At 42.8% G+C, this 20,000-nt stretch overlaps 1 protein-coding gene across 1 annotated transcript in view; it reads left to right on the top strand.

The window, feature by feature from the left end:
• Nucleotides 1–14,282, top strand: part of LOC113158502 (nuclear factor NF-kappa-B p100 subunit-like) — a 19,121-nt gene extending 4,839 nt beyond the window's left edge. Inside the window, 23 exon segments of the mRNA XM_033326348.1 lie at nucleotides 2,221–2,260; nucleotides 3,871–3,943; nucleotides 5,517–5,557; nucleotides 7,360–7,458; nucleotides 7,737–7,888; nucleotides 8,442–8,551; nucleotides 8,641–8,799; nucleotides 9,368–9,472; nucleotides 9,888–9,976; nucleotides 10,318–10,456; nucleotides 10,811–10,933; nucleotides 11,174–11,395; nucleotides 11,487–11,628; nucleotides 11,720–11,834; nucleotides 11,978–12,185; nucleotides 12,317–12,486; nucleotides 12,860–12,962; nucleotides 13,155–13,339; nucleotides 13,570–13,590; nucleotides 13,592–13,652; nucleotides 13,746–13,915; nucleotides 14,020–14,131; nucleotides 14,212–14,282. Coding sequence (XP_033182239.1) covers nucleotides 2,221–2,260; nucleotides 3,871–3,943; nucleotides 5,517–5,557; nucleotides 7,360–7,458; nucleotides 7,737–7,888; nucleotides 8,442–8,551; nucleotides 8,641–8,799; nucleotides 9,368–9,472; nucleotides 9,888–9,976; nucleotides 10,318–10,456; nucleotides 10,811–10,933; nucleotides 11,174–11,395; nucleotides 11,487–11,628; nucleotides 11,720–11,834; nucleotides 11,978–12,185; nucleotides 12,317–12,486; nucleotides 12,860–12,962; nucleotides 13,155–13,339; nucleotides 13,570–13,590; nucleotides 13,592–13,652; nucleotides 13,746–13,915; nucleotides 14,020–14,131; nucleotides 14,212–14,276 — 2,704 coding nt within the window. The 3' untranslated portion in view covers nucleotides 14,277–14,282.
• The last annotated feature ends 5,718 nt before the right edge of the window (nucleotides 14,283–20,000 follow it).

Here is a 20,000-nt window from a genome sequence, read left to right as displayed (position 1 = left end):
AAAAGTTAACGTCTGCTAAAACTGTGAAGATACAGGACAAACACCAAGCACCTGCACCATGTTTAGATTCAGTTTAGTTCCACAGCCCTGCTATATAATCCCCCCTGTGGCACATTTAGATGTGTTCCTAATAATCTGAACGCCTCATGTACGTACATAAGGAGCAAAACTCTGATTAAAATGCAGCACAAGCTTTAACTGTGACCTCGTTGATGGACACATAACTGAATCTATACATTCATCAGCTTCATTAAGACAAGTGTCCGTAGAGAAGATCTGTTCTCCTCCAACATACGTGTTAACACGTGGCTCACACGTCTGAACCATATTATAAAGGATGTTTCTCCTTCAACATACGTGGGAGAGTCTCCCAGGAGAAAGTTCCCCACTGGACAGTGTCTAGGAGACGGAGAAGCTTCACCTTTCTGTTTGTTCACACAAGTAGCATTTTCAAAGTAGCTGACATCCTGCTTTTAGTACTTTTTAAATATTTGTACGAAGCCTCAGCTTTTATTTGAAATGATCCTTTGATATTCAGAGTCTGATGTTAGATTTATTCTTTACTGTACTTCTACGTTCACTACATACTTCAGTACCTGCACAGTGTGTACTAGGATTATGGTACATAAACCAAATGAAGGTTTACATAGATCTCTATCAACGTTGGGTCTTGTCCTCGAAGGAACTTTGCTGTTTTGGGGAAATTTTAAGCCGAGAAGGACGTTAAGATGAAGAAATATCAGTCGGGGCAATAAAAACGTGACCTGTTTCAGAGAAACAGAAAAGTGAAATCACCTCACTGGATTTTTGCCGACTTCGGTGTACACAGAAATACCCCAAGCACAAACTTCCCCCTTGGGTTTTCTCTCCTCTGACTGCCTTACACGTATTACTGTACCTGCTGTGGGTTTATGTTAATGGAAGTTATCTCTGCTGCAATATGATTGGCTGTCTTCACTAGGGGGGTTGTCCCAGTGCCGGGCTACATGCTTGAAGTGTAGAGGACACGGTTTAGATTACACGCAAGTCAGATTCTACTGCAATGCATGTTGTAGAGCTGAAGGGTGACAGGAAGTCAAACTGACAAACCAAAAACCACCAAAAAGACAAAACTGAGCAAAGAGGAAGAAAAGAGAAGCTGGAGGTCTGAATATGAAACGTCAGGTCAGTGTTTGTCTGCTGGCTTTTATTCAAATACAGTTTTGTTTCTTGGTTGTTACTTGTTGCTACTCGAATTTTATCCAACAGTATAGTTTCACAGTTGAGTAATTCGTTATTTAGTTGATAACATGTCAGAAATAATCCCAGATGACTGTGAACATTTACTCACTACCTTGTGGAAACTAAAGAAATATCACATAGGCTGAAGACACATTGATTTATATAACTGCATCATCAGGTGGCTACCAGCTGCAATTGATTAACAGTTGATTATTACCCCCCCACCTGAGTTAATTGATAAACTGAACTTCCAGTGGTCGATGGCTACGAACACACTCCTGTATGCTGGTGTCCTATTTGTGGACAGAAAGCAACTTTAACACACTTCTTGTTGATTGTCTATCTGCTGGTAACCTGTAGTCGTTTCTATTTTTGATTCTGCTTTGTTGTAGTAGCAACCTCTAGTGGTCTGGGTGAAATAAAGGACTTCTTAAATCCCTCTCTCTTTCTTTAGTCTCTCTCTCTCTCCCTCCCTCCCTCCCTCTCAGTCTTCCTTCACACTGTATGCGGGTCCTGTTTCTGTCTTTGTGATCTGGTTCTTTAAAGACAAAACTGTTTCCTGCTTCCCTTCATTGGAAACTTATTTCTGCAGCACTGACGTCAACATGTAGTCCAGCCCCCCTCCCAGCACTGGTTTGGGATTCTGGGGGTTTTCCTCAGCTCAGCCACTTCCAGGAAGTGACTGAAAACAGAGCGAAGGGGAGGGGGTAGAACGACACAGAGACACAGTGTGAGAGAGAGAGAAGAGATGGAGGTAGGATTAAAGAAACGCAGCAGAGCAGCACAGACGGAGGATTTGATCTGAAAGTGAAACCTGTACATTTCTGTTTATGTGTTGTTTGCTCCTTCATCGTCGCCGTTCTCTCTGTGTTGGGAATTTCAGCAGTGACAGACGGGGTGGGGGGTTACGGTGACTCAGGTCAGAAAATATTTCCTACTCGCACACGGTGGCTGTCCTGACTGAGCGTCTGATCATTTGTGTGTGTGTCTGTTCTGCAGGATGACTGAGACTCAGTTCCTCAACGTCTACGAAAATGATGTGAGTTGAACTTTTTCATTTATATTTGTTACAGTTTCTCTGACTGTTCATCACAATTAATTAATTAATTAGTTGAAGACAGTGGTGGAAAATAACCAAGGACAATGAAGTCTTTTACTACAGTATTTACATTTCATACCACTTTAACATGTGCGTTTTCTGCATTTATCTGAAGCTTTAGTTCTTTAACAGATGCAGCTTGTTAACTCTAATCTAATCTGAATCTAATGAAACTAATAATATCTGATTATGTTTTCTTCTGGTTGAAGCATCTGTCAGAACATGAAGGGTTCATGTCTTAGTCATTGTCTTAGTGAAGTACTTGTACTTTAGCTGTAAAAGTACATCTGTTTTCTCCATCATATGTGACCTAAACATATAAATGTCCCTAACCATACAGACAGCTGGTGATACAGGTACAGGTTAAAACCAATCACCCAGATGTTACTACTTAAACAACTTAAACTAGAAATAGCATTAAAAAGTTCTGACGTGCAAAATGTGGAAACCTGAAGTCGCTACTTATTGCCGCCCTCTCCTCTGCCGGCTGTAAATCTTCCACTTGTGAGCAAAAACAGAGAAACGGTTCTGCTAAATGTCAGAAACGTCCTACAGTGAAGAAAGTGAAAGTGAAAGTGAAAAGCTGTTTGCTTCTACAACAAGATAATGATCCAAAGCAGCTGGACACACACCTAAACCCCACCTCAGTCTCCTGACCTGAACGTCACTGAAAATCTGGATCTTAAACATGCTGCAAGGCAACCTACACATCAGAACCTGAAGTGCTCAGACTCGGAGCTGGGCTTTACATTATTGCTGTTAATAATAAGTTCAGTAACGTTTTATCAAAGCTGCAGAGGTTCAGTTTACTTATTGCACAAAAAAACTATTCACCGAAATCAAACAATATTGACTATATATCAAAAATTCTACATCTGTAACAATTCAAGTGACATCAGATAAGTAGCAAATCACAATTTGTATGATATTGTATATATCAGAGGTGAAAACCTGTAGAAAACTGAATTAGAAGCAAATTTAAATTAATTAAAGATTTAGAATTTGTCATTTTAGTCTAAAGCTCACAAAGCTTTTGGAAACAAAACAACAGACAACATTTAGAAGACTAATAAAGTTTAGAACCTATACTAGTCAACTTGAGATGTCAGATTCCCCTAATTTAAATTCAACTACAGGTAATTACACACAAGATCTGAACCTGTTTGACCTTTATTTGAGCCTCTAAATTATAATAATTGTATTTTCCATTTACAGATGAATATGCTGTTGTACAGAAACGTACAAATGAAATTGAACGTATGTGTGACTAACACTGTGACTGTGATGCACTTTTTGATCTTGAGTTCAGTTTAATAACCACTTCCTTCACACTATTAAACAATCAACTGATCAAAGACATTAGATTAATTTTAAATCTCACACCAGTCCATGTTTGGAGTTTTTATGATCTCATTGTGAGACATGCTGTTTATGAGTCAGTCACCAGAGGACAACTCATGAATAAAGATATGATATGTGTTTAAAGATATGTTATATTAATGATTCACAAACTGATGTCGAAAACATTATTTTTCCTCTTCTTCCTTCAGCTGAATTTGATGTCTCCGTTTGACTACATTCCTCCTGTGGACATAAAGACTGAACCCTACATTCCTGAGACAGGTACGCAGACAGGTGTCATCACAGTGACTGCAGTATTATATATGTTGAATTTTGTGCTGTTACACAGTCTGGCTTAAAAGATGATGAACCCCGCTCTCCTTAAGTTAAATAAGGATTCAGTGATAACGACCTTCATACCCCCCCCCCCCCACACACACACACTTTCCCCTCCTACTTTCAACCAAGACTCAAATCAAACACTGAAACTTTCTATATCACAGGAAGAAATTTCTGAAACTGCTTCGTCTCACAAACCTCTGTGGAGCACAGTGTGATTAAAACTGATTCTACCATCGTTGTTGAGCAGAGGCAGTTTTCGTTTGTAGTGAGGTACATTTTTAGCTCCTGTTATTTTCCAAGAAATTAAATCTAAACTACAAGAAAATAACATCGCACAATCCACACGAGAGTCCAGCTTGTCACAGAAAAGGACAGGTTCAGTTTTTGAAAGAGGCTGCTGTGGTAAATAATCCTGTCTTTTAAGTACTTTTGTCAAAAGCTGCTTTCAACGTACATGATGGGAGAGAACAAAATATTTCAAATCTTCCAAAGTTGCAGCTTTTTTAGTGCAAATGTTTTCTGTGTTAATGTCATTCAACTGCAAGTCAACGGTTAAAGAGAAGACATTTTATACAAAAGCTGTAAGTTTGGATCATCTCTACTCGATTCCACTTTAAAAGCACCGTGCATTTTGGCCTCTAACACATTCACTGTCAGGGCTTCAGGACGAGGTTGGGACGAGTTAGAACTGGAAGAATGATAACAGCAAGAAAAACCTGTTTGTGTTCAAATGGCCACCTGACTTTTTTAAGACAGCCTAGAAACACTGTGAACTTACATTTAGTCATTTATCAGACACTTTTATCCAAAGCGACTTACAAGGTACAAGGCAAAGGCAGGTTAAGCTTAAGGAGGTCTTGTCTAAGGACCCCTACTGGAGGTAGGCTGCAGCAGGCATTTGGTCTCCCACATGAAGGGCGGCGATCTTGCCACTATGCTATCCAGCTGCACGCTGCTCCATCCTCAGTACTGTCCCACAAAGAACACCTATTACAAACCTTATATGATTTGATTTGATTTGTTTTATCTTTCTTACAAACAGAACCTTGTGCCAAAACCTGGTTAATGTTCCTTGTTAGTTTGTTAGCTTCTAAAGCTCAGGGGTGTCCTGATACCTGTGATTTCAACGTATTTTCAACGTATCTTTTCCACAATCTTCTATTAATACCTGGAAACAAGGACAGAATAATTTCAAACCCCTATACAAGGAAAACATCAACATTTATAGGACTTTTTCAATAATAGTGCTCTCTCAGTATTCAAGGAACCCAATTCTGAATTTTCCAATAATCTCCTGTTACAAGAAATGGAAACATTGGAAGAAACAGCTGCAATTTCAGGTGTTACTCACAGGGAAAACACCTCCTTCTACCTTTTTACATCATGTTAAAACTCCTGTAGCTGATGAAATTGTGAAAATGGTTGGTGAAATTTAACAGATACTGTGAATTTTACGCAGTTACAGTAACAGTTTCTGTTCTTGTAATTAATTAAACATTAATTTGTGTTTCAGCTCATGGCCCATACATTCAAATTATTGAGGAACCCAAACAGGTGAGACTAGTATTTTCTTATTACTTATTTCAACTAAAAATTTAATTCCAACAAAGCTTTGGTAAAATTACTGGGGAGAAAACTATTTTTAATTTTTTAAGGTTGGTGTCCCAGATGGATCAATATAAGGTCCCTTGTAATTTAATCTACAGCTAAATAGATTGTGTGGATGGCCTTCTGTGCTTTCCAGTTCTTATTGGAACTGGACTGAGACCAGAGATCAGTTTAAAAAAACTAATGAAACAGACAGACAAACCAGATTCACCCTCAAAATATCTGTAAGGTATCCCACAAGGAACAATATTGGGTCCGCTGCAACATTCTATCCATTAATTGATTCACAAGTTAGCATTTAAATGTCTTTCTCTTGGAGTTTATGCTGATGACACTTGTATTCTACCAAACCTACAGAAAGTCACAGCATGAAATCAGCATGATCCTCCAGACCCATAGAATTCACAGCTAAACCAAATGTCACAGGAAGTTGAACCTTTGATGCTGCTACTTTAATCCAAACTAGACAGCTAATAGACACAGTATAGCATTATAAATTTAGCTAGTCATCCTACAAAACTTGAAAATTACTAACATAAAAGCACAGAAATAAAATACACATTATATTGATATAATGAGAAGTACAATTCTGTACTATTCTGATATAAAAGCATTGTGCAGTTGAAATATTACAAATATAATCTGAACCAAGGTGCAGGTTTGTTGGGCAACAGGTCTGTTTACTTGAATACATTAACAGTCAGTGGTGATTCCCCTCGTTCAGTGATCCACATGTACTGTAACAGTCACTTCCTTTAATCCTGGGTTTTCCCAACAGTCATTTAACAACATGGGACTGAGCTGATGAGCCTGCAGGATGTCAGGGAGTTTTTGCTACTGTTGAAAGTCACGTGGCCACTGTGACGAACACAGAGAGTCCTCTGACTGTCTGTAGGCAAATCAGTCAGTTCTGGTATGAAAAGAAATGAAGAACCATGATTATGCAATGAGTGGCTGTACAAACCAGAAACAGTGCTTACGCTGACCTCCAACTGTCATTCCGCTCAGTTTGATAGTGAAACTTTATACAAGATGTTTACTGCCTTAAATACGTGACCTATAATTCTAGTTAACCAGTTTTAACAGGTATGAGAAATTATGTAATAATGTGAATTGGCTGAATGAAATAAATAAAACCACAATATCATGACAAAGGAGACATAAAAAATCCACAACAAGTGGAGTCAAATGATGATTGTCTTCATCAGCTCATTTGATTTTTAAACCTTTTAGTCAGTGTGAAAAATAAAATGAAAACCTTCAGTCAAGGCTTAGATCTGAGGAAGATCCACAAAAACCTTGTAAACAGTAATAAATGATCAGTAAATGGACCCCACCCTCCGTCAAAGAGACTTTTAAATGACTAGTATGAGTTGGAGTTTAAAGTGAAATGTTTAGTTTGAACGTATTTAAGATATTACACAGAAAAAAGAAGAAATTCTCACATTTATATAATCTGATATAAATATTACTGTACAGGTTTGTGAAGTCCTGTATGCAGCATTATTAAACTGCATAAATGTGAAGCTGACATGCAGCTGCAGGACTAACAGAGACCGGTCTACTGTGGATCCATGATTAAGAAGAGAACTTGTCTTTACTGCAGCAGCAGTATTTGTGGATAAAAACCAAACGCAGAGCTTCGGCTTTGTTCACTAAAGCTTGACTGACAGTTATCTATTGGACTAACTCAGCACATTGACACACACAGACGCTGTTAACCATCAACTGTGTGTCTGTGTTCCCAGAGGGGCTTTCGTTTCCGTTATGAGTGTGAGGGTCCGTCCCACGGTGGGCTCCCAGGGGCTTCCAGCGAAAAGAACAGGAGAACCTACCCGACCGTGAAGGTGGGTACATCAACAGCTTAACAACCTGCTTCATCCAACATCAGCTACAGACGCCCTGCACGATTTACAGCATGGACAGAGTCTGTCAGAGGAACAAGTAGAATAAATTTACAGAGAAAAAACCTTTTTAATCAAACTCTGAGCTGAAGAGGAGGCTGAGTTTTTACTGTCTTCAGGTCACAGGGTGTTTGAATATAAGCTGTATCACGTTAAACTGAGCTTCAGGTCTCTGTCGTAGAATGGATGCAGAATTGAATGTGTGTGTCTGTCTCTCTCAGATTAACAACTACGTCGGCCACGCCCGGGTGGAGGTCCAGCTGGTGACCCACACTGATCCTCCTCGTGTTCACGCTCACAGTCTGGTGGGACGTCACTGCACAGAGAAAGGCATCTGCACGGTCGACGTCGGCCCCAACGACCTCACAGCCTCGTCAGTATCCAATCACAGCACTGCACCCTTACCTGAGCCTGACATGCCAAACAGCAGCAGAGCTTCAATCATCAGATAGAAAACAAAGAGTGACTGAGTCCTGGAAAGTTTTCATGATTTTATCCTTTGTCACGTGTCCCAGTTCTGAAGAACTGCGAGAGAAAGGGGAAGTCAGACTTTTCTTTTTAAATTCAGGTTCCAGGCAAACGTTAGGTCACCTATTAAACAAACACAATGCGCATCAACACAAGTAACTCACATTCCCAAACGCACTTGTCTAAAGAAGTGAGACATGACACTGTGGGCAACTCGCAAACTCAGGCTCAGCTGAAAATGTGCAGCAAATACATACAGATCATGTTTTATAGGTTATTTATTTATAATATTTGAGTAAAGTAAATCTGTAATGTCCCTAAATCAATGAATGTTTAACTAGTCAACTAAAGCTTGTTTTTAATATAATGTGTGAAAACATTTGATGTTAGTTAATAAAGGAGAATTTGATGGTGTGCAGCTGATAAAGCAGTAACAGGGTTACTTTTATTTCCTGCAGGTTCAGCAACCTGGGCATCCTACATGTGACCAAGAAAGGCGTCGGGGAGATTTTGAACAGGAGGCTGAGAGATGAGAAGCTGAGACAGACATTCAGACAGTCCCTGACAGGTAAACACACCTGAACCACCGCACGCTGATGTAAACTCACCCGTTGGAGGCTTCAGGTGTCTGACGCTCTGCTCTCTTTGGCTCTGTAGACGCTGAGGAACAGGCCTGTTCGAAGGAGGCCAAGGAGCTGGGGAAGGTGATGGACCTGAACATCGTCAGGTTACAGTTCACTGCCTACCTGCAGGACAGCAACGGCGGATTCACCAGAGCGCTGAAACCTGTCGTCTCCAACCCAATCTATGACAGCAGTGAGTCCAAACCTCCAGACCTCTGACTTTTTACTGATGAACAGCAGCACTGAGCACATGAAACCTTTTGATCCTTTATTAATAACAACACTTAGTTTAAATGGATCAAAACTGTGGCTTCAACGGGATCAGAACATGATCTGCAACAAGTTTCTAAAACTGGTTTTCAGTGCATGAAGATTATGTTCAAATAGATGAATCTATCAAACATTCTGTTTTAAACAAATGGAATGAAGTAGTTTGTAACTGTTAGTCATTTCAATTATCAGTTAGTTAAGGTCATGTTGACGTCTTCAAATGTCTTGTTGTTGTGGAGAAGTCAAATTACTCGTGTGACAAAGAAACGCTAGAAACTAGAACTGAGTGATCATTTGTCTCCAACAGACTTTAGTGCAGCTGTTTTGATACAAAACACTAATGTACAAAAACAGCAGGAATAATATAAAATATGTCGACATAACAAAGTTAGATACAAGAAGGTTTTGGTTTATTCAGGAGTTTTGTCCAGTAAATGACAGACTGATGCACAGGGACGATGATGATGACGAGGTTTGTGTTTTTCCTGCAGAGTCACCGAACGCCTCCAACCTGAAAATCTCTCGTATGGATAAGACGTGTGGCTCGGTGCTTGGAGGAGACGAGATCTTCCTGCTGTGCGACAAAGTCCAGAAAGGTAAAACAGGGAAAGGCAGCGAGCTGACGAGATGTGAAATAGTTTCTGTTTAATAATAGTAGGTCTCAGCAATACAATGTGTGCTGTGGTAGAAAGTAACCAAGTACATTTACAGGGTTAGAGGTACTCTAATATTTAGTGCTCCTGCTAAAGGTTAAGGTAGAAATGTATGAAACAGAAAATAAAATAATCAAGTCCATTTTTACCAGCTGCATGTTAAAGTCATTAATACGTCATTAATGATGATGATGGAACAATATAACAAACATTATTCTGCACTTGTCTAGTACTTTTTCCAGATGTTTGACAGGACAGAAATAGAAAAGTAACTCGTTTAAGGTTTATTTTTCTTCTCCAGTTTGATGACTGTAATTAGAAGAAGTATCCCATCATGCCTCTGTGCTGCACATTACAGATGACATCGAGATCCGTTTTTACGAGGAGGATGACGAGGGTGGCTGGGAGGCGTTCGGTGACTTCTCCCCTACAGATGTTCACAAACAGGTACAATGTGTTTGTGTTGTTCATCTGGGCAAATCCGTGTGTGCATGAGCCACAAACACACACACTGTGTTACATCAGGGAACTAATAGATGTTTTTGAAACCACAACAAACAGAATAACAGGCAGAACGGTGGAGAGAGCAGTAGCAGCTTCTCTTTTATCTGAGCTGAAACGGGGAATTCCTTCAAACTGTCTGCACGCGCTCATACTCACCGTTACAGCTTCAATCTTCCAACTCAGATATTTTAACACATTCCGGGACACACAAAACATCTGCATCACAGCAGCACAAAGAGGAATTCATCTCAAATATTTCTTTGTCCTGGTTATTCTGTCCCCAGTACGCCATCGTGTTCAAAACGCCGCCGTATCACAGTGCGGAGATCGAGAGACCCGTCACCGTCTTCCTGCAGCTGAAGAGGAAGAAGGCCGGCGACTGCAGCGACCCAAAACAGTTCACCTATATACCACAGGTCCCAGGTCAGTGTCTGTGCCGGGAAATGTTAAGAATTAAAGAAACCTGCGGAACAAACGCTCTTCTTGCACTTCATGAGCTTCTGTGTGTACTGTAAATCCCCAGGAAGTGGGAAGATGCATATTTTTGGGGTTTCCCTCAGTGGAAAATGTTGGCATGCACTTAGTTTCAGAACTCACTTCGAGCACAGTGCTCACCCCGACGTTCATTATGCAGCAGAATTTAAAAAAATGCAGGACAGACAGAGGGGAAGGTGACACGTCTCTGAAACAGGCTTCTGTCTCCCACTTCTACGTTTGTCACCTTTAAATTCTTGGTTTCCCCTCCTCTTCTCATTGCCCTCTCCTGCTTTCTTTCAGACAAAGAGGAGGTGCTGAGGAAGAAGCAGAAGCCACTGCCTCACTATGAACACTGGAGGGGAGGAGGAGGAGGAAGAAGTGGAGGAGCTGGGGGTTTTGGAGGAGCAGCTGGAGGAGGAGGAGGTGAGGAGTTGGCATTAAAGGCATCAAGAGCAGCACGGAGTGGGGATTTCCCCACACAAGCACTTATTAATATCACACACTGAATATGAACTCCCAGAGTTCACTGCTGCTAAAAGAATAAAACACAAAGAAAATCATCATAAGAAAAAATGATGAAATTGACAAATCAAATTTTGTCTGGGATCAGCCTTTAATCCAACGTGTGCAGCTGCTCACTGGGGGAACTGTTTCCAACTGCAGGCTTCCAGTTCAACCAGCAGATGAATGGAGGAGGAGGACCAGGAGGAGTTTTCTTCACAGGAGGTTTTACAACCTTTGGAGGAGGGGGTGGAGCTCAGATGTCACAGTGCACACCTCAGACATTTGTTAGCCAGCGACAGACAGAAGGAAGGACAGAAGGACGACCACAGCAGACAGGAGGACAGAGCGGGTCGCCACTTCAACAGCATCTGTTGCAGATGGGTAAGACGGTCTCTTCTTGTTCTTTGCTGACCATGTGACCCTGTCTGTTTGTCAGGTCACTAATATTTGGTCGGCTCTTGTCTGTTTCCAGCTGTAGCCCTGCACAGCAGAGCCTCTCAGAACGCCCGACAGACCGCCTCCGCCCTTCTGCAGTACTGCAGCACCGGGGATGTACGGGTCCTTCTGGCCATCCAGAGACACCTCTGTGGGGTCCAGGATAGCAACGGGGACACGTGAGTTTTTCACTGCAGTGCAGACAGGCGAGGTCACTTACAGAGTTACAGGTTGTCTGGTGGTTTGACGCTGAGCATTTTGTTTTCTCAGTCCTTTACACCTGGCCATCATCCATCAGCAGACAGATGTGATGCAGCAGCTGATCCACACTCTGCTCAGCAGCCAGCAGCAAAACATCCTGAACACAGCCAACCACCTCAGACAGGTAGAGCGAGACGGCTCAGCCACAGCTCATGAACTAGTTTCTACTTAACTCTTCTGTCAGCTTTCAGTCATCCAGCTACGTCACCATGGAACAAGTAGCAACCTGGTGCCCGCTAACTTCTCCACCTCCTCTGGTTGCTGCAGACTCCTCTCCACCTGGCGGTGATCACTCGACAGGTGAAGGCGGTGGAGATGTTACTCAGCGCGGGGGCCGACCCTAGTCTGCTGGACAAAGATGGCCGCACCCCTCTCCACCTGGCGGCGTTGGCCGGAGACAACTCCATGCTCCGCTACCTGCTGGCTCACCTGAACGAGTGCCACGGCCACTTGATCAACAGCCCCGACTACCACGGTGAGCGAGGAACAGAGTCGGACGTGTTGATTATCTGATGATAAGAAATGAGTCATGAAATGAGGCTACTGGACCTCCTCCTACGTTCAAACATCGTTTTTTAAAGGTACCCGTGTTTCTGTCTCCTGCAGGTCTTAACCCGCTCCACCTGGCAGTGAGGAGGGACGGCGAGCGCACCCTCCGCCTGCTGGTGGAGGGCGGAGCCAACGTCGACGCAGCTGAGCAGAAGAGCGGGAACACAGCTCTGCACCTGGCCGTCCGGGAAAGCTTGTTCAAAGTGGCGTGCACACTCATCACAGAGGTACGATACAGAAGCAGAGACTAAAGGTACCGATGTGAGGTACTTGTACTCACAGTAATTTCCAGGGGGGAAAACTACGACTTTTACTAAATCTGAATCAGCAAAATGAGAAATGAAACTGTTAAAATCTAAATTCTTTTTGACATTTTGATGATGATTATTTTATCAGTCGGAACAAACTGTCATACTGTAACAGGTACTTTTACTTTTATAATAAATATTAGTACTTTTACTCAAGTAAACATTTCCACCACTGTTAAATACAAGTACAAATATCAGGGTGGAGCCAATGGAGGCTCTGAGACTCACGTCAGTAGCTTCAGCGTTAACGTCAGTTAACATCAGTCAACGTCTCCGTTTGTGTCGTTCGCAGCTGAAAGCCGACGTTAACGCCGTCACGTTTGGAGGGAACACGCCGCTCCACCTGGCTGCCAGTCTGGGCTCCCCGAGTCTCTGCTCCATGCTAATCGCTGCAGGTCAGACTGAGACTTTCCAGGGACAGTTTGTTTTGGACAAATGGACTTTTTAACATGTTTTAATTTAAGAAAGTCCGATTTTAAAAAGGAACTAAAGCTGTGAAATCAATGTAGTGGAGTAAAACGTTGAAGGAGTTTTAATCTAGTGAAATAAACACTGCAGAAATGAACTGAATGAAACGTGTTTAACAGGCGCAGATAAGAACGTGGAGAACGACGAGCCGCTCTTCAGCAGCTCCTCCTCAGACGAAGAGCAGGACGGAGATGAACCGACCAGAGACGAGGTCAGAGAGACGGTGGCCACGGGCTCGCAGCCCCTCAACCCTCGCAAGAGACGAGCAGGACACACACCTCTGGACCTCGCCAAGTGCCTGAAGGTAACGAGCTCTCCCTTCAAAATAAAAGTACAGAACAGCGTCAACTTAAAGACAGACTGAAACTGCAGATTTCAGGCTGTCGTGGTTGAAGGTTTTTAAGTAGCAGCAGTGAAAACACTAAAGCAGGAAGTCAGGGCCTCATTCCCTCAACAGCTGTTTGAACCTTTAAACAAATAAAGGTCTGATTGAGATTTCTGTTTTAAAATTGTCTCCTCGACTCCTCTCCTCAGGTGAGGAAACTCTTAAACTCCAAGACGCAGGTCGAAGTCGAGTCGCCACAGCAGCAAAGAGGCGAATCGGAGCAGCAGCGAAGGTTCGTTTGATTAAGATCGTTTCGTGTTTGATCTTCTCTCGGTGACGATTCCTTTCTAACACTGAACCAACCTGATGTCTGCTGATGTTGCAGAGGTGGAGGGCTCGGCACTGGACGAGGACACTCTATCCCGGCTGGTGGAGGTGCTGAGCGAAGGAGACGTTCCCTGGAAGAAGCTGGCCGAGAAGCTGGGGATGATGACGCTGACTCACCTGTACCAGGACAGTCCGGTGCCCTGCCAACACCTGCTGCAGCACTACAAGGTAACATCCTGCAGAGTAATCCTGGCATTTTAAATATGGGGGTTAGCAGGTGTACCTTACCTGTAACGTATCTGATGACGCGGTCCGTCTGTGTCTCTGTGCAGCTTGGTGGAGGCCCGGTCGAAGGTCTGGTGGAAGCGCTTCAGTCTCCTCGGCTGACAGAAGGAGTCCGACTACTGAGGAACGCTGAGCTACGAGCCGACAAACACAGCACAGGTAACACACACCTGACCACGAGAAAACCAGAAGAGATGAATGTTGCAGCCTTTTCATCTTCAGCTCGTTCTCTCCATCAGCGGAGGACGACCATCGTCCTGCTTGTTTTCCAACATCCCCGTACTTACATGTTGTGATTGACTGAACGCACTGAACCAGGTGACCAGCAGAGGGATCACAGGATAACAAGCAGGACAGTGGCTCCACATAAAGTTATGTTACTCAAAATGAACTCTGTTGGGACAAAATGTGAACTGCAGCTTCACTCACCTTGTTTTATGCTTTTCTGGTCCAATCAGACGCCCACGGTCGACAGCGGCTTCGGCAGTCCGCCGATGGAAGACGAGCCAGCCGCCCGTGGCCAATGAGTGATAAGGAAGAAGTGACACCGGACCTCGGAGCAGCCTCATCAACATCATCTCATCCTCCAGGAACCAGGACTCTGTTGAACTGGACTGTGACAGAGCTGCAGCAGAGTGGGACTCTGTGGAGGACTGAGGACTGTACGTTTAGGACACGGTGTTGGTGGTTTCAGACCAACTGGTTCCTAGACCACACGTTAAACATCAGAGAACTCCAAGTTTAAAAAAAGAGGATTGGGCAGAAAAGTTATTTTAAAAGGTTTTACAAACGAATTGAAACGTGTTTTTTTAAATATTGTACAAAATCAGACAAACGGCTGTTTTAGGGTGAATTACTGCTTCATCAGGTTGTGTCCGAAACTGTTTTCTCCTTTTATGTCTTAAAATCTGTCCGTTTGGTTGTTTTTCATTTCGACTTTGTAAACATTTAAATTAATTATATTTCATGTCCTTGTAATTATTTCTGTGGGTTGTTGGATGGACGATCAGGCATCTTTACATTTATCCAACACCATTAAAACTCCTTGAATGTCCTTCGAAACATAAACCACCCGAGGAAGATTTTTCAGTTTGTGTGTTGAGTGTTTTGCAGAAGAACAAAAGAAGTAAATTGGTGTCATGTCTACAGCGTCACCTGTCGCAGTCCGACCAGTGAAACCATGAAAGCAGATTCACAGTTGTTCACTTCAGCGTCTCGGGTTCTTAGACCATGATACAAACTCTGTTGTCCACTCACAGGAAGTGGCACATCTTTGGAAGCTCATTCATTCCAGAAAAACATGTCAAATGTTATGACTGACAAAAAAATAGCTACTTGTTGTAAATAAAAAGTGTGTTTAAAATCAAGCTGTATTTAATACATTTATCTTACCCTGACAGTGTCGAGAAATGCTAAGTCCAAACTATGGCATGTGATGGTGTGAAAAATTACACTGTATAAAATGTTTATGTCAACATTATACATTATGGAAATTATATATTGATATATTGTCAAGCTAAATATGTGCTACAGTGAGTTCAACAAATCTAGTCCAATTATAAAATACATATAAATTATTACAATTTATTCAAATTCAATTATGGAAAATGTGTTTAAAGTCTAAATTGTGACTTTTGGGCAGAATAACAAAATGTCAAAATGACTGAAAGTCAATATGTTCAAATTTAACAAACTATCAAGCTGGTAAGTTGACAAAACATTTAACTAAGACTTGAAATGGAAAAAACACATTTCTTTTAAAGCGTCTATTTTATGATATGACTGTGGCTGTCAGGTCAAAATCCCAGGTACTAAATGTACAATAACTAAGACAACTAGGTCAAATTTACAAGTTATTAAAGTTAGATCAAACTAATAATGATGTTGTGTGTATGTGTGTGTGTGTGTATATATATATATATATATATATAGATATATATATATATATATATATATATATATATATATATACACACACACACACACACACACACACACAAATAGATTTGCCATTTATTAATTTGTCTTATTTCTGTCACTGACTTTAGAAATTAATCTTCTTCTTCTTTCGTCTTTTCCCATCAGGGGTCGCCACAGCGAATCATCCTTTTCCACCTCACTCTATCATGAACATCTTCTACCCTAACACTAGCCAACCTCATGTCCTCTGTTAACATCCATATATCTCCTCCTTGGTCGTCCTCTTGCCCTCCTGCCTCCTGCCTGGCAGCTCCATCTCCAACATCCTTCTACCAATATACTCACTATCCCTCCTCTGAACATGTCCGAACCATCTCAGTCTGGCCTCTCTGACTTTGTGCTAACACAGGCAACGTGAGCCGTCCCTCTGATGTACTCGTTCCTTATTCTGTCTAACCTGGTCACTCCTAAGGAGAACCTCAACATCTTCATCTCTGCTACCTCCATTCAGCCTCTTGTCTCTGTCTCACTGCTACCGTCTCTAACCCATAGAGCAGAGCTGGTCTCACCTCTGTCTTCTACACCTTTCCTTTGAGTCTTGCTGACACTCTTCTGTCACACAACACTCCTGACACTTTCCTCCACCCGCTCCAACCTGCCTGCACTCGCCTCTTCACCTCTTTTCCACACTCTCCATCACACTGAACTGTTGACCTAAGTACTTAAACTCCTGCACCTTCTTCACCTCAGCCCCCTGTAACCTAACATTTCTACCTTGATCCCTCTGTTCAGACACATGTATTCTGTCTTACTACGACTGACCTTCATGCCTCTTCTTTCCAGAGCAAACCTCCACCTTTCCAGCTGTTCCTCCACCTGCTCTCTACTCTCACTGCAAATCACAATATCATCCGCAAACATCATTGTCCAGGGAGATTCCTGTCTGACCTCATCTGTCAGCCTGTCCATCAGCATAGCAAACAAGAAGGGACTCAAAGCTGATCCTTGGTGTAGTCCCACCTCCACCTTGAACTCCTCTGTCTGACCTACAGCACATCTCACCACCGTCATACTTCTCTCATACATGTCCTGAACTAGTCTGACGTACTTCTCTGCCACTCCGACGACCTCATACAGTACCACAGCTCCTCCCTCGGCACCCTGTCATACGCCTTCTCTAAATCTACAAAGACACAATGCAGCTCCTTCTGACCATCTCTGTACTTTTCCATCAACATTCTCAAAGCAAAAATGGCATCAGTGGTGCTCTTACGGGGCATGAAACCATACTGCTGCTCACAAATCTCCACCTTCTTCCTAAGCCTGGCTTCCACTACTCTTTCCCACAGCTTCATTGTGTGGCTCATCAACTTTATTCCTCTATGTTGCTGCAGTTCTGCGTGTCACCCTTGTTCTTAAAGATCGGAACCAGAACGCTTCTCCTCCATTCCTCAGGCATCTTCTCACTCTCTAGAATCCTATTGAAAAACTGGTTAGAAACTCCACTTGCCTCTCCTAAGCACTTCCACACCTCCACAGGTACGTCATCAGGACCAACAGCCTTTCCACTCTTCATCCTTTTCAGAGCCTTCCTAACCTCATCCTTTCCAATCTTTCTATTTCCTGCTCCACAACATCCACATCTTCCTCCCTTCTTTCCTGTCATTTTCCTCGTTCATCAGCTCCTCAAAATACTCCTTCCATCTTTTCTGCACACTCTCCTGGGTTGTTAGCACCTTTCCATCTCTGTCCTTAATCACCCTTATCTGTTGCACATCCTTCCCATCTCTATCTCTCTGTCTGACTAGCCTGTACAAGTCCTTCTTCCTTCCTTTGTGTCTAACCTGTCATACAGCTCATCGTAAGCTTTCTGTTTGGCCTTTGCCACCTCCCTCTTCACTCTACGCTGCACTTCCTTGTACTCCTGTCTACTTTCCTCAGTCCTTTCTACATCCCACTTCCTTCTAGCTAACCTCTTCCTCTGGACGCATTCCTGTACTTCCTCATTCCACCACCAGATGGCCATTCCATTCCAGATGACACACCTAGCACCTTCCTACCTGTTTCCCTGATAATCTCTGCTGTAGTTTCCCAGTCATCTGGAAGCTCATCCTGACCACCAGAACCTGTCTCAACGTCTGCCTGAATTCCTCACAAGTTTTTCATTCTTTACTTCCACCACTTGGTCTTCTTTTCTGTCTTCCCTCTCTTCTTCTTCCTGACCTCCAGAGTCATCTTACACACCACCATGCGGTGCTGTCTGGCTACACTCTCTCCTACCACCACTTTACAGTCACTAACCTGTCTCAAATGACCTCGTCTACATAGGATGTAGTCCACCTGTGTACTCCTACCTCCACTTCTGTATGTCACTCTATGTTCCTCTCTCTTCTGGAAGTAAGTGTTGACTACAGCCATTTCCATCCTCTTAGCAAAGTCCACCACCATCTGTCCTTCCAGATTCCTTTCCTTCACACCAAACCTGCCCATCACCTCCTCATCACCTCTGTTGCCCTCACCAACATGCCCATTGAAGTCTGCTCCAACAACAACTCTCTCTCCTCTGGGGATACTCTCTATGACCTCATCAAACTCACTCCAGATCTCTCCTTCTCTTCTAACTCACAGCCAACCTGTGGCGCATACCCACTGACTACATTCACCATCACCCCTTCAATTTCTCTAGCTTTAGGCTCATCACCCTGTCTGAGACTCTTTTCACCTCTAGAACACTGTTCAAACTCCCCCTTCAGGATCACTCCTACCCCGTTTCTCTTCTATCCACACCATGGTAGAACAGTTTGTATCCTCCTCCGATACTACGTGCTTGCTGCCCTTCCACCTTGTCTCCTGCACACACAGAACATCTACCTTCCTTCTCTCCATCATGTCTGCCAGCTCTCTGCCTTTCCCTGTCATTGTGCCAACGTTAAGAGTCCCTATTCTCAAACCTATGCTCCTGCCTTTCCCTTCTCTCTCTGACCACGAACTCTTCTGCCTCCCCTCTTTCTTCGACCAACAGTAGTCAAATTTCCACCGCACCCTGTAGGTTAACAGCATCGGTGGCGGTCGTTGTTAACCCGGGCCTCGACCGATCCGGTATGAAAGTCTTGTGGATGATTCGCATGGTTATTTTGGCAATTTTTACGCCGGATGCCCTTCCTGACGCAACCCTCTCTATTTATCCGGGCTTGGGACCGGCACAGAATCACTGGCTTGCAACCCCTGTGGCTAGATTGACTTTAGAAATTAATACAATAAATTAATACATTAATCAATTAAAAGCAGTTTCTTAAAAAAACATCTAATCAGTCGGTAACGTGGTTCGATCTAACAAGTCTCATCTTACTTTTATTTTGACATTAAAATGTTGACAGACAGACGGTGGTTTTCTAACTTCCTGCTATTTTCATTGAGTCTCCAGCAGCTTCTACTGTAGTGGAGGCCGTGTCATTTTTACTTTACTAAGTGTTTTCATCAATTACAGAGTCACATGAAGCTTTTTGTGGAGACCTTTGGGATGTTTCATGTTGGTGTGCTGTGCCTTTTTTTCTCCACACATAGTGTTGTGTGTTTTTTCCAAACAAATCAGGTTTGTTTTCATCTGTCCACAGAATATTTTGCCAGTAGTGCTGTGGAACATCCAGATGCTCTTTTGCAAACTTCAAACATGCTGCAATATTTTTTTTGGACAGCAATGGCTTCCTCCGTGGTGTTCTCCATTTTTGTTTGATGTTTTCCTTATTGTAGACGTGTCAGCAAAAGTGTTAGCATGTGCCAGAGATTTCTGTAAGTCTTTAGCTGACACTCTAGGATTCTTCTTTACCTCATTCAGCATTCGGCGCTGTGCTCTTGCTGTCATCTTTTTAAATACCAGACATCCCAAGAATATTTCTACACTGAAACAGTTTTGTGAAGAGGAGTGGTCCAAAATTACTCCAGATCGTTGTGCAGGTCTGATGCAACTACAGGAAACGTTTGGTTGAGGTTATTGCTGCCAAAGAAGGGTCAACCAGTTAAGTCCATTAAGGTTCACATACTTTTTCCACCCTGCACTGTGAATGTTTACATGTTATGTTCAATAAAAACATGAAAACATATTAATGTT

This window comes from Anabas testudineus, chromosome 15 (assembly GCF_900324465.2).
Source record: "Anabas testudineus chromosome 15, fAnaTes1.2, whole genome shotgun sequence".
Lineage (NCBI taxonomy): Eukaryota > Metazoa > Chordata > Actinopteri > Anabantiformes > Anabantidae > Anabas > Anabas testudineus.
The sequence above is the reverse complement of the archived record's forward strand: the minus strand, read 5'-3'. Positions and strand labels throughout refer to the sequence as shown.